The 14,320-nt window shown below is 56.4% G+C and overlaps 1 protein-coding gene across 10 annotated transcripts in view; it reads right to left on the reverse strand.

Annotated features, from left to right (window-relative positions):
• The window catches only part of CHLSN (cholesin), a 149,357-nt gene that overhangs the window by 30,384 nt on the left and 104,653 nt on the right, over positions 1-14,320 (reverse strand). For 3 of the 10 annotated variants that reach the window (XM_070567351.1, XM_070567349.1, XM_070567348.1), the window contains exons 1-2: positions 1,118-1,212; positions 71-263 (exon numbers count right to left, since the gene is read on the reverse strand). The exons of 5 other annotated variants lie outside the window; for them this stretch is intronic. Coding sequence is in view for 1 of the 5 variants with exons in the window: in XM_070567354.1 (XP_070423455.1) it covers positions 1,118-1,174 (57 nt within the window). In the remaining 4 variants the exon portion in view is untranslated. Of the gene's footprint in view, positions 1-70; positions 407-1,117; positions 1,361-14,320 lie in introns of those variants that run through there. 2 more of the 10 variants (XM_070567354.1, XM_070567350.1) reach the window with 2 other exon arrangements.

Below are 14,320 nucleotides of genomic sequence, written 5' to 3' on the forward strand. Positions count from 1 at the left end.
CCTGATCTTGCCATTTTAATGAAAATTGGCTTCTTAATGCCTGAAAATCGCATTTCACAAAGACATCTACCTCCCCACCTCGGTGGAGGTGGCTGGGGCTCCGGGAGCAGGCACAGAATGCGAGCTCCCCCGCGGCGGCCGACGTTGCTTCCCTCAAAGCAAAAACAACAATTTCACACGATTTTCAGATACATTTTCATCCCGTCTCAATTCAGCAGTCTCTGGACTGCCTTCTTCTTCGGTGGCCTTTGCACCTTGTGTCACTAGAACAGAAAAGCACCGTGACTTTGGGTACAAAGTGAACAGCCCAATCTCAGGGGCCCCTTCCTACCCCACTGTCACCCCAGGCGTTGAGGGGTCCAGCCGGCCCCCCGGGCCCTGCAGGAACGGCACCACCTCTCTACCCAGACTGCAGGCCGCTGGGGTCCTGCAAAAGGCTGAGACGTGGGGGAGAAAACCAAAAGGAAACACGTTATTGGCTCAAGATAAAAAAACAGCAAAACCAAAGCAAACGCTTCATTAAACGTCTGCGAAGTACATCACTGTCCACTCCAGGAATCATTAAACGCAATTCCCCAAATCACTCCACCCCATTTGCAAACTATCTATGGGTTAGGTTTTTCTCCCTTCGCAAGAATTCCTGGATGCACACAACGAATTAAAAAGAAAGAAATCACAGTGCCAAGCAATAATCCACAAGCAAATAATTTCACAAGCGACACGGGGACCACCCCGGCGGGTCCTGCCGCAAACACCGGGATCCGATGCGCGGCGGGGGCGGGCCTTGCAGGGCAGGAAGGCCCGGGGCTACGGGGACCCCAGCCCGTCACAGCCGGAGGGCCGCACCCTCCGTGGCAGGAGGGCCGCGACGGCCGGGGGCAGGGGCGCGCTGGCCGGACCACGCCCGGCCCTGCGGACGCAGCTCGGCCCCGAGCCGCCCGCGGGAGGGTGCGCCCGGCTCGGCCCCGGGGCCGGACACGTGGGCGGCGGCGCGGGGCGCGGGGCGCGGGGCGCGGGGAGGGCCGCTCGGGGGACGCGCGGCGGGCCGGGGTCCGGGCGCAGGGCCGCCCCGCGCCGGCCCCCTCCCCGCGCGCCCGCTCCGGGCCAGCGCACTGACCTCGCGTCCAGGCCGTCGGGTCCGCCGCGCCGGCCGCAGCCCCCGCGCACTGCGCATGTCAGGCCGGCCGGCGGCTGGAACCAGATCCAGCCGGCCCCGCGCTGACGCCAGCGCGCCGGCGCGCGGCCTGTGGGCGTGGCTCGTGCGGTGGGCGTGGCTCCGGTGATGGGCGGAGCCCGGAGGTGGGCGGGGCCGGCGGCCGCACGTGGGCGCGGACCCCCTGCCCGGCCTGGTCTGTGTGGCTCGCGGAGTCAGGGCAGGATGACGGCCCGGCTAAACCACCATGCCAGGTGCCAGGTTCCTCATTGAACGAGGTTGTTGAGACGGCAAACCGGGGCTCGGGGCAACTTCTGTCCACAGCTGGGCAGCCAACTGGCAGAACAGTGGCCAGACCCAGGAGTCTCCCTGTCCCCAGGCCCTGCTTCCAACTCTCCCCACCCTGCAGTGGGGCTAGACTCCCTGGCAGCACCCCCAGGTGGGAGGCAGGAAAAGCACCTGGTGCAGTGTCCCCCAGCTGCTCCCCATTTCTCTGCCCATCACAGGACCCAAGTCTGAGTGACCTGCAGGCTTTGGTCCAGAGTGCTGTCATCCCCACGTCTCCACCACCCGCAGCAAGGAACCCTCGTCCCCTTGAACCTGGCCTGCTTTCTCCTCCCCAGGGCCTTTGCACACACCACCTTGCCTGCAGTGCTCACAGCTGGTCCTCCTCGCTTCAGATCCCATGTCGATCCTCAGGGAAACCTCTGCCTCACCTACAGAGCACCCTCCCAACACCACAGCCCCCAGCACTCCCAAGGTGGTGACATAACAACCCCCTAGAGGTCTATGATTAATGTCCAGTCCCTCCATACGGTGAGCTCCACAGGGGAAGGGCTGTGTCTGCTCAGCACTACACTGACATCACCCAACAAAAACCAGGTGCTCAGCAGAGGCTCTTGTCAGGAGCCTGCCCAGACCACCCCAGGCCTGCAGCAGGCTCGGGAGGTGCGGCTGGGTCCAGGGGGGCTGTTCTTGGCCTGTCTCACCCACCTCTCTGGCAAAGGTCAGCCGCCGGGCGTCCGGGGACGCGCTGTACTCTGGCTGCTGAGGCATGCTCCAGAAACCGTTTCTTCACTTGCCCACTGTGCCCCGGCTGGCAGTGTGGGCTTCCTGCTCTGGGTGTGGGTGTCCCAGCTGGATAAGGATCTCCAAGGGCCCAGAGCCAAGGTCCCATCTTTTTGTGCTTTTCCTCTTGGCTCTTTCAGCGCTACCCACAGGCCCATCCACACAGAGGCTTGCTCAATAGTGGCGGTGGGGACAGGCCCACAGGGACTGCAGAGGCCTGGAAGGATGGCAGGAGGAGGTCGGGTGGGAAATTGCCTGCCCACTACCAAGGCCTCTGTGCTGAGTGTGCTCACCTGCGCAACTTGTTTAATCCCTGGGATGCTGGTGTGGGCACTCCCACTCTACAGATAAGGAAACTGAGACTCGGAAATGGAAAAAAAAAAAAAGACACCACTTTCCAAGATTGCCAGTCTCACGGAATAGACTCAGTTCTGGGTTTCCTGGGTCCCGCGGGATCTGCGAGCTCATTGTGTGGTGTATCCCCAGTGTCAATCCTCTCACCCAAGAACCTCAGATCTGGGTTCTCTGCCCCACTGTCTGGTTCCGGTGACTGCATGGGCCGCCTTGGGAGACTGGACAGAGAGCAGAGCCAGAGAGAGCTGGGCTGGCGGCAGGGTGGACGGGCACAAAGGTGCTGGCTGAGGACGCCACACATGGGGACATGTGGCTCAGAGTGGGCTTCACTCCCTACTCCAGCCACCTTGTTACCCACACTTCACAGCTGAGGCAAGGGAGGCTCGGCGGGGGTGTGAAACGTGCCAGGGACCCAGTGTTCCCTCCTAGGCCCTTCTCTGCCCAGCCTGCAGGACATGCTGTTCCCCGAGGCCACATGCAGAGACCTGGGGCTGGCAGGTGGAGCTGCCCCTAGCAGTCATCTGTCCCGGGGCCTTGTCAGAGAACAGCAGGCACAGGGCCGCTCACTGCACCCCTGGGGTTCAGCAGAGGGGCCCCAAGAGGCATGGTGCCCAGTTCAGCCCCAAGAGCCTTTGCAGGCGAGGCCCAGCTGTGGAGTGGGAGAGGCCTGCCCACTGTGTGAACCGGGCAGCAGTGGCTGGCCCACCCCGCGGGAGCCAGAGACCCTCGAACCCCACCCCCAGGCACCTGAGCTTGGTAGCTGTGGTCAGGAAGAGCGAGTATAAGATGGGGGCCGGCACGCCCTCCGTGCATACTTGTGAACAACGTCTTCACACGAGACTCCCCCCTAAGAGCAAAGGACGCCGTAGGGTACATGGCAGACAAAATTGCCTGCTGCCCCATGTGGAACGTTTGTGTCCCCTCGGAATTCAGCCTGACCCCAGGGGATGGTGTTTGGAGGCGGGCTCCGGGGTGATGCAGGCCATGGGGTGGGGCCTCAGGATGGGATGGGTGCCCTGATCAATGAGGCCCCGCAGAGCTCCCCGCCCTCGGCCACGTGAGGACGCAGCGAGAAGACAGCCGTCTGTGAACCAGGCCCTCACCAGAACCCGACCTGCAGGCACCTCGATCCTGGACTTCCAGCCTCCAGACTGGGAGAAATAGTGTCTGTTGTTTACAAGGCCCTCAGCCTGTGGTGTCTGGTACAGCAGCACCTGTCCACAGCGAGATTCCATCAGAAGACTCAGGAGAAGAATTCGGTAGGAGAGGCGGAAAGTGGGTTTATTCATATTTTGTCATTTAAAATGGTTGGGGGAGGATGGAGGTCAAGGAAAATGGCGCTGGGAAGGTGGCAGTTGAGGAGAGACCCAGAGGTGAGGGGACGGCCCTGGGATATTTGGGAAGGAGGTGGTCCAGGCAGAGGGGACAGCAAGCACCCAAGTCCTGGGGAGGGGGCACAGAGGTCCCTGTGAGCCAGAGAAGCCAGGGTGGCTGGGGCAGGGCAGGTATACAGCAACCCGGCAGGGCTGGCGTTCTGGAAATTGCCACCTTCCCCCAGAGGCACTGAGAATTAGCTTTCAAAACCAGCATGCCAGGTACTCCAAGATCACGTGGTCATCCTGAGTCATTAAGGAAAGAAGAAACATGTCTGACATAGACATCATTAACCAGAATGTTTGGTCCATCAGCGTGCCCGATTTCCGGGGCGTGCCACTTCCCGGACAACCATCGCCGGAGAGATGTGCTGGAGTTTGAAACACCCACTGGGATGCAGACAGCCGCTCCCAGCCTACCAAGCACCCGCACACACCGCTGCCTCCCGCTCAGCCCTGCCAGCAGGGACAGGCCCTCCGGGAAGCAACCTGTTTAGTGGATGGAAAGTATGTGCAGGGGGAGCGGCAGTGAAGCCCCAGCCCCGGTGAGCGGGGTTTGCTGTCAGCCACAAGCAAGAGGAAGCCAGGCGAAGTACCACTGGAGGCCGTCGCGGCCGGCCCAGCTCCTCAGCCCTCCAGAGACAGCCAGGCTCTCGTCTCTTGGCCAGCTCGACCCCTCCCTCTCTCCGGCATGGCAGGGCCTCGCTGTCACTAAGGTTGTGGACGGCCTTTGGGAGGTGGAGGCCCCAGACGCCTCCGATTCCAGAACCTCTTATCCGAGCCCAAATGGTTTCACTGGAGTTCTTTTAAACCCTTCAAGAAGAATTCAGGCCCATTCTATACAGTCTCTTCCAGAAACGGAAGAGGAGGGGTCACTTTCCAATTCCTTCGATGTGGCCAGTATTCCCCTGAAACCAAAGCCAGACAAAACCACTGCAAAAGAAAGTAAACCACAGACCCAAATTCCTCATAAATATAAACGCAAAAATCCTATCCATCGACGTATAAAACAATTATACACCAAGACTGAGCGGAGTTCATTCCAGAGATGCAATGTTGGTTCAACTTTAAAGAATCAATCTATATACTTCACTCTATCAACAGGCTAAAGGAGAAATATCCCATGATCGTATCAATTGATACAGAAAAAGCATTTGACGAAATTCGAAACCCATCCATGATATAAATTCTCAGAAAACTAGTAATAGAAGGGAGATTCCACAATGTGATAAATAACATCTATAAACTGTGCCTCCCCCACTACATCAGGCAGAAGGCAAGGATGCCCACTTGCGTCACTGAGGTTCAGCACAGGACGAGAAGTTCTAGCCAGGGCGACAAGGCAAGGGAAGGGAATTGACGGCATTCGGACTGGAAAGGAAGAAATAAAACTGCCTATATTTATAGATGGCGTGATGCTCAACAGAGAAAATCCCCAAGGAATGTAGAAAATAAGTCCTGCAACTCATGAGTGAGTCCAGCAAGATTGTAGGACAAGATCAGCACACAAAAGGCAACTGTATTTCTATCCATGAGCAATGGGCGCTCGGTAAACGAAAATTTAAAATACACCACCGTTTACAATTGCTCAAAAAGACAGAAATAGTCGTAAATCTAATAAAACATGTACAGGACCTGTATGCTGAAAACTAAAAAAGAAACCAAAGAAGATCTAAATAAATGGAGAGACACACCGTGTTCATGGATCGGAAGACGACAGAGCCAAGAGGTCAATTCTCCCCAAGTTGAGATGCAGGTTTAAGCAGTTCCTACGAAACCCCAGCAGGATGTCTTGTAGGTATGTACAAGATCATTCTGAAATTTGTATGGAAAGGGAACGGAGCTAGAATAGCTAGAACAATTTTGACAAAGAAGAATAAAGATTTCCAGACTTAGTATGTAGCTACAGTAACCAAGACAGTGTAGTATTGACGGAGAGGCACATGTATGAGTAGAGAAGAATAGAGAACCCCGAAATTGCCCCATGTTAGCAATCTGAGTTTTGACAAAGGTGTGAAAGCAATTCGGTGGAGGAAAGTGAGTCCTGTCAACAAACGTTGCTGGAGCGACAGGATGTCCACAGGCAAAAAAAATAAACCTGGAGCCAAAGAAGATAGACAGCTGCAAATAAACATACGAAAAACGCTCAATATCATGTCATTAGGAACCGCAAATTAAAACGAGATGCCACCACACACCTGTCAGAGTGGCCAAAACCCAGAGCCCAGACAGCACCAGGCGCTGCGAGGCTGGGGGCACCAGCCCCTCTCATCCGTCACTGGGGGGAGCGCAGAACGGAGCAGCCACCTTGGAAGACAGTTTGGGGGTTTCGCACAAAACTAAACACACTCTTACCACACGACCCAGCCATGGCGCTCCTTGGTATTTACCCAGAGGAGCTGAAAATGTCGGTCCCCACAGAAACCTGCACACGAGGGTTTACGGCAGCTTTATTCACGACTGCCGAGACCTGGGAGGGACCGAGATGTCCTTCAGGAGATGACGGATAAACAAACTGCGGTCCATCCAGACAATGGAACAGGATTCAGAGCGAAAAAGAAAGGAGCTATCGAGCCAGGAAAAGACCTGGAGGAACCTTAAACGCATATCATTAAGTGACAGAAGCCAATTTTGAAAAGGCTCCGTCTGTAGGATTCCAACTCCGTGACATTCTGGAAAAGGCAAAGCTATGGAGACAGTAAACAGAGGAGCGGTTGCCGGTGGGGAGGAGGGAGAGATGAACAGGTGAGCCCAGGGGGCTTTGAGGTCAGTGAAACTACTCTGGGGGGGACCATAATAGCGGACACACGTCATCCTACATTTGTCCAAACCCACAGGACGCACGACACTGAGAGCGAACCCTAATGTGGACTGTGGACTCTGGGTGATGATGATGTGTCCGTGTAGGTTCATCAGTGGTGACAAACGTACCATCAGATGGGGGTGCCGACAGTGGAGGAGGCTGTGTGTGTGAGGGGGCAGGGGGCATATGGGAAATCTTTGTTCCTTCGCTCAATTTTGCCGTGAACCTAAAACAGCTCAAAAAATAAAGACTGTTTTTAAAAAACTTGACATAAACCTCACAAAGATGAACTCAAATGGATCACAGATTTAAATGTCAAATGTAAAACCATAAAACTTTTAGAGGAAAACATAGGAGAGAATCTCTGGGACCTAGGAACTAGCCACCAGTTCTTAAACATGACACCAAAAGCAGATCCATTAAATAAATAAACAATCAATAAACCAGACTTCATCATGACTGAAAAACCTCTAGCTCTGTGAAAGGCCTTGTTAAGAGGACATAAAGACAAGCTGTGGACTGGGACACAATATTTACAAACCCCGTATGGAAGAAAAGTCTCATGTCAAGAATGTATAAGGAACTCTCAAAACTCAGCAGTAAAAAACAAACCACCCCATTAGAAAGTGGGAAAGAGACATTTCATCAGAGAAGACGCATGGATGGCAAAGAAGCCCAGGAGAAGATGCTTGGCATTGCCGGGCCCCGGGGAAGAGCCGACAACAGTGACAACACTCGGTGCTGGCGAGGAGGCGGGGAACGTGGGCCCCCCGTGGCGGGGGTTGCGACACAGGACAGCCACCCTGGAGAACAGCTTGGTTGTCTCTTAAAAAGCTAAACATGCAGGGACCATGTGACCCAGGAGTCGAGACGTGAAAACTTGTGTCCACGCAAAAACCTGTGCACAGTTGTGCGGCAGCTTTATTTGTAATAGCCCAAACCCGGACACAACAAAATGACCTAAACTGGTGAATCATCAAGCACACTCAGGCGCCTCCATAGCGTGGAATCCTGAGGGCGATAAGGAGGAACGGACTGCTGACGCACACGAGAGCTCGGCGGGTTCCAGGGCATCAGGAAGAATGAAAAGGGCCAACCCCAGGGATCCACACTGCAGGATTCCATTTACACGACACCCTCAAAAGGACACAATCAGAGCAGATCAGTGGCTGCCAGGACGAGGGAGGGGAGTGGAGACACCGCGAGGGCGAGCTCCGTGCTGGAGGAGCCGTCCTATGTCTGAGCACATGGTTGTGGTCGTGGTGGCCCCACATCTCCACATGTGGGATAAACTGACACAGAGCCACACACGCACTCTGGGCCAATGCCAAGGACAGTTCCCCTGGTTTCGCTTTTGTCCCAGAGTTATGTAAAATGTAACCACGGGGAAAAGTGGGTGAAGGGTACAAGGGACCTCTTTGTGCTATTTTTGCAACTTCCTGGGAATCTGTAATGATTTAAAAACAAAAAGTTAAAAAAAAAAAAAAAGATAAGAGAACAGAAAGCCAACCTAAGAAACAACTTTTGTGCCTCCAGTTGGGGGGCTGTGCAACAGGGGACGGGGGCGTGGCTCAGAGGCCCTGTCCCCACAGGAGCTGCATATCTTGGTGACAGCCCCACACTCAAGGCAGACGCAGTAAGGCCACCGGAGGGGTTGGGGGATGGGGGCAGGTCCACCTGTCTAGCTCAGCCCTTACCTGGCTCCAGGCCTGCACGAATGCCCAGCACCCAGCCCTGGGCCCCGAGCCCACGTTTTTCTGTGCAGCGAGCCTGGGAGTACCCTTCCCCTGCCTTCATTTCAACAGGCTGCACTGGGCCAACCAGACAACTCCCCCCCACCCCACCCCCTGCCTCCCCAGAAAGCCTCCATCAGCACATTGGCACATTGGGAACTGTCCTCCCCACGCGGCTGGGCCAGATCTGGACACTGGGGGCCTCTGTTGTGGAGATGGCCACCCTTCTAGCTTCAGCGCTTCCTGCTTCTCGGGCAAAAGACAGCAGCCACGTCCTATCGCACAGGGACCGGCAAACTCCTGGATGAGCAGCTGAAGTCCAGATGCCCAGTGCCAGCTGTTTAAAGTGAACTTCGGGATGCGCACTCCTTCCACTCCGGCGAGGAAGCACGTCCGCGTGCACTATTCTTGACGTTGATTAAAGGTTGGGAAAGAGAAAAAATAAACTCCCAGAATAAAGATCCTTGCTCTTCCCCTCCCTAACCAGGGTTCCGAGGCATCCGTGCTGAGTCGCACGTCTGAGGTCTCAACTGTTGGCCGCGGCACTGGATCTGGAAGCCGATGGGCTTCTGCCCTGGACGAGGGCGCTGAGCCCGTCAGGGCAGCGGACAAAGAGGTGACTCTGCCAACCTACCGGGGATACGCTGGGCGCCGGGTTTCAAACGAGTCAAAGAGGGAAAAGCGAGTTCCCTCTGCCGGTACCAGGAGGTGGAGGATGTGGCCACGTCTGCAACGAAGATGCACCTCTCCCAGCAGGAGCCAGGCGCTGCCCTCGGCTCTCTGAACCCCATGATGGCTCCTGGTGACATGTGGGGGTCTATGGAGGGGGGAGTCTGCCCGGGCTGCGGAGCGAGGAACGACGTGGGACCGGGACTCGCACTCGGGTCTGACCGTGCCTCGAGGAGTCGCCCTCTCTCTTCCATTCCCTCGCGCTTGTCTTCTCCCTCTGTTATTATAGGAAATTTCCAACATACACAAGAGTGGAAGAGTCTAATGCAGCCCCGTGTTCAGCAGTGGGGCCCATCTATCCCTCCCACCCTCTCCTCCGGTGACTTCAAAGCCAGCCCCAGATACCCTATCATTGGTTCAGCACGTGCTCCAAACACTTCAGCGCAGAGCTTTCTTATATATTCTGCGCGCACGTGCACACACACACACACACACACCGACCACAGCAGAACAGCTTCCTAAGTAACGGGACGTGGTTACTGATGGTATTGTCTGGAAGCTGGACTGTGAGTTCTTCCAGTCTAAAAATGGGGCAGAAGAGTTTGATCCAATGAGTCCAGTGAAATGTTCAGCTGTCCTCCGACTTCAGGGACGTGTTCACTCGACTCCTTGGGAGGGGCCTGCTGGGCTGCGTGTTACTGCTGGCCCCCCAATTCGGGGAGCAGCTCGCCAAGGACCCCCATGACCAAACTCCTGCCATTTTTTCAGCTGTGAGCTCAAGATCCAGCCTCTAGGGCGGCCCCGCTGGCCTAGTGGTTAACTTCGGCATGCTCTGCTTTGGCGGCCAGGGTTTGGCTCCCGGGTGTGGACCTACACCACTCGTCTGTCAGTGGCCATGCTATGGTGGCTCACATACAAAATAGAGGAAGATGGGCACAGATGTTAGCTCAGGGCAGATCTTCCTCAGCAAAAAAAAAAGTTAATAAATAAAAAGATCCAGCTTCTAGAAAACAGACCTACGGAAAGTGCCCCTTGTGACCACTGCAATTCTTCCCTCTCCACCACCACTCAGAGGGCCATGAGAGATACCTGCCCCTATAACAGTGTGAGGGGTTGGGGGAACCCCCTGAGGTCCACAGGGCAGGCCGCACAGAGACAGCAGCACAGCAGACACACTGACGGGTCCCTTCACCTTCAGATCGGGGGCATGAGGGGCCCACCAAAGTGCTCTGACCCCAGTACAAATCTGGGTCCCACCACGTGACAGCTGCGTGACCCTGGGTAGGTATTTCGTCTCCCGGGGTCTCAGTTTCCCCATCTGCAAAGTGGAGCCGAGGAAGCTTCCGTGGAGAGCCGACGCTGCCCCGGCGCCCTGCGCTCTGGATCCGAGGAGCCCGCCTGACCGCTCTGAAGGATGCCTCGTGGCCACTGGGAGCTCTGCTTAAGCGAAGGCATCGCACGGTGAGGACCACCAGGTGTGCTTCAGAGACAGCAGCACAAGGCCAGTGCGGGGTGTCCCGCTGGCCCGTGAGCGCATTCTCCAGGGCGCCTGTTCAGCCTCAACCCCTGCGATGCACGAGAGCAAGAGGGCGAGGGGCATGGTCGGCACCGTACGGCCACGTCTGGCTTAGATAGAGCAGACACATGGCTGAGTAGCTGGAGCTGCAATTAAGCGTAGTCAGAAAGATCACAGGCTAACCCACCATTCCCTGAGATTTCCCTCCCACTTTCACGATGAGATAGAGGGGCACCCCCCACCCCAATGCCCACACCCTTCCCACCCTGCTGACAGCCCCCAGGAGCGAGCTCCCAGAGGCCCCAGGCTCCTCTCCCAGCGCACTGTGTGCACACGGCCCCCGCGTGTCTCCCTTGCATCCACACTGTTCCCATAAAGGACCTGCCGCCCCTTCGCCCCGGGACTCCTGGCTGGAGTGTTTCCTATCGCGAGTGGCTGTGGGGAAAGCCAGGGCAGGTGGAGAAGACAGGCTCCTCTGGGGTTTGGGACGAGAGGACAGCGAGGCTGGCAGGGTGGCCGCTTGGCATCCAGGGGTCCCAGTCCCGAGCGGAGAGCTGGACCCCTCCCCAAAGAGCATGCTCACGGGAGACAGTGTCCTTGCTCCCAACTTGGTCATCAAGGAGAGACAGCCAGCTTCTCTTTAAAAGGGTCCTCATGGCCCCCATCCTGAGTCCCAGTCTGCTGGGAATTTGGTCACAGGGTAGGCCGCTGGCGGGCCGTGTACGGACGTCTGTGAGCCAGAAAGATGGCCCTTCTGCTCCCCGTCGCCCAGCTGCCACCGGCTGTCCCACCAGCTCTTGGGAGGGCTGGGTTTTCCAGACCCAAGCAGCATGACCTTGGGCCATGCCGGGGCCATGGGCGTGTGGAGTGCCGGTCAACCTCTCAGGCTAGAAGGGGCGCCGGGAGAGACAACAGGAGGGACCAGGGCTCTCAGCATCACCGAAGCCGTGGGCAGGGAGAGTTGACACCATCTCTCTGGGCCTTGGTGGCCCCCCTCTGGTTCGGTCCCACAGCCCAGCCTGTTCCCACCCACATCCCATGCTGCTCCCGGTGTCTGTGGTGCTCTCCGTGAGGGTCAGAGCACCTGCTCACTGCCTGTCTCCCCCTGGCCAGGTCAGAGCAGGTGCTCAAGAGACAGCCACCAGTCTCATACGCTTCAGCTCAGCCACACCAAAGAAGGGCGCTGCTAGGGCCGGACGGAGGGGGCGGCAGTCAGCAGACAGCTGGTTCTTGCCCACTGCACCCCAGTCTGCGAGTGGCCCCCACGTGCCAGGGTCTGCACAGCATTCACGGGCACCAGCTAAAAACGACGTTTTGATCATCATTGGGCCAGAAGACTAGGTACACGCTCAGACACCCACCCGGGGCGCTTCCCATGTCACTAACCGGAAGAGAGATCTGCTTCCAGAGGACAGAAAAGGTCCTGGCAGATGCCGCACGGGACGGAATTCAGGAAGGAGGAACAGACTGTGCGGGGGAGGGAGGGAGGGGGCCATGAGGCAATTTTCCTGACAAGGGCAATGACCTGTGATGACCATGCAGAAACCATGGACCCAGCTCTGAACCGACGGCCGAGACATCAGCCACACGCTGTCCGTGTGCCCAGTGGCTTCTGCAGGGTGAGACTCAGTTTCCCAGCAAGCCCTCTGAGCTTCCTTCTCAAAGCCTACTACAGTTTACCGCGTCCCTGAACAACGCTGTTACGTTAACACAGCCACACAGAGGTTGGAACGTGTAACCTCTCATAAACCACACTCAGAAGGACTAATAGTTTGAAAGGTTCTTTGTCCCTGATCAACACGTCACATAGGATCAAACGTACCCTATGGGGCATAATTACTAAAAGAAGGCACATCTTCAAAAGGAAGATCAGCCTGCCTTCTCAGCTGGGGCGGCTGTAACCCTGTCTCCCTCCCCACCCAGCCCTGAGAGGAAGACCCAGTGCAAACAGACCCTGGCCAGCAGGCTGCTCTCAAGTTCCCTGACCAGCAGCCTGACCAACAGCCGGAGTCCCTCTGGTGTGGAATGTGGCTGATCTTATCAACTGCCACTCCAGAAGAACCAGGAAGACTTGCCAAGTCTCAAGACTGCGGTAAGCAAAGGGCGCCTGTGATGTTTCCATAATCCGTGTGGAGGCATCTCGTAAGCTCAGCGGAGAACTGGGCTGGAGTGTCCCTTTGCTGCAGAGCGCGGCGCACAACGAAGGCACCAGCGACGCAGGGGAGCCCAAACCCACCTGGTTTTCAGAAATCGACACTAGACCATGACGCGGTCTGCCCGGGACAGTGGAGCTGTCCCTGCAGACATCTGGGTCTCGCACAGGAGTTGGCCTGAACAGCTGGGGGCAGCTAGCAGCAAGGTGCAACGTGGCAGCCTCTGCAGCATGTCACGTTCCCCGTCCCCAGCTATAAGGTGCCGAGCTTGCCTCAGCTGGGGGGTGGTCTCCCTGACACACACGGGTGCTCTGCCCTTCTCCCGAATCCTGTTTGCGCGGGAGAGAAAGTCTTTCTTTGCAGATAAGGCAGTGCGGCGAGCTGAGGGCTAAGTGGTTTAGATGGAGCTGAGAGGCTGGCTCTCCCCAGTTATAAACAGCAGCTCTCTGGCCGCAGAGCACCCTGTGGGCAGACGTCGTTAAGCCTGGCATTCCAGGCACTCCGGCCAGGAATTATGGCGTCTGAGGCCATTCACGCAAAGGAGGTAACAACACTTACTTGGCAGATTGCTAGGAGAACCCAAGGTCCCAGACCCTGATCTAGAAATCCAAAGACCACCCAGGTTCAAACCCTAGTTCCACTATCTGCTGTGTGACCTTGGATAAGTTGCTTAAGTTTTCTGAGCCTCAATAAAATTTAAAACCAAGAGAATATGGTATTTCATCGATAATTAGACACAGTTCCTCTCTCCTTTTAACATCTCTAAAGTCAGGATGCTTCTTAAAACGGGGAGTGTCAGAACATAATTGGCAGACTGTTTTGTTTTTAGCGGTCCATAAAATAGCGGTGTCCGGAGCATTAACGGCGCCTTAGATTTGGTGAGACGTGGGAGTATATCCCTCGAGAGTTGTTCTGAGAGCCTAACAGAAGCCGGCACACAGTAAGTCCTCCCTGGCTGTTAGACATCAGTGCTGGCGACCTACGACTGATCTTGGCTCAGTGCAGATGAGCCATTGCAGGAAGCCCACTGTGATGTGGACTTGGTGTTGGACTGAGGAGCAAGCTAAGGTCTCGACACCAGGGCCAAGGGGGTGTGGGGGGGTCCGAGGGGTCTACAAATGACCTGGACAGAGAGTGACTCTGCCTTGCCCTTCAACCATAGGGAGTCTGGTCCCCCAGTTGACCCCCAACTTCCTTCTCCAGTCCGTGGTCAGGAAGCTATGCTGTCAGGCAGGATGACCCACAGAGAAGCCCTGAGCACGGCAGGGAGCACCACGAGGCTCAGGTCAGCTGTGGCTGCTGTCCTCATTACTGCTGCATACTTCCATCTGCAGAAGGAAATGTTCTTAGCTCCTGGGCCAGAACGTGCTGCTAGGGCTACCATCACACCACAAGAATGACAGCAGAGCGAACGGCCTTGTTCTTTAAACTTCCCCAACATTTTATTAGAACAGTAACAACAAAAATCAAGCAGGCTGCAAACAACGCGCTGTCTCTT

The sequence above is a fragment of the Equus przewalskii genome, chromosome 12 (genome assembly GCF_037783145.1).
Source record: "Equus przewalskii isolate Varuska chromosome 12, EquPr2, whole genome shotgun sequence".
Lineage (NCBI taxonomy): Eukaryota > Metazoa > Chordata > Mammalia > Perissodactyla > Equidae > Equus > Equus przewalskii.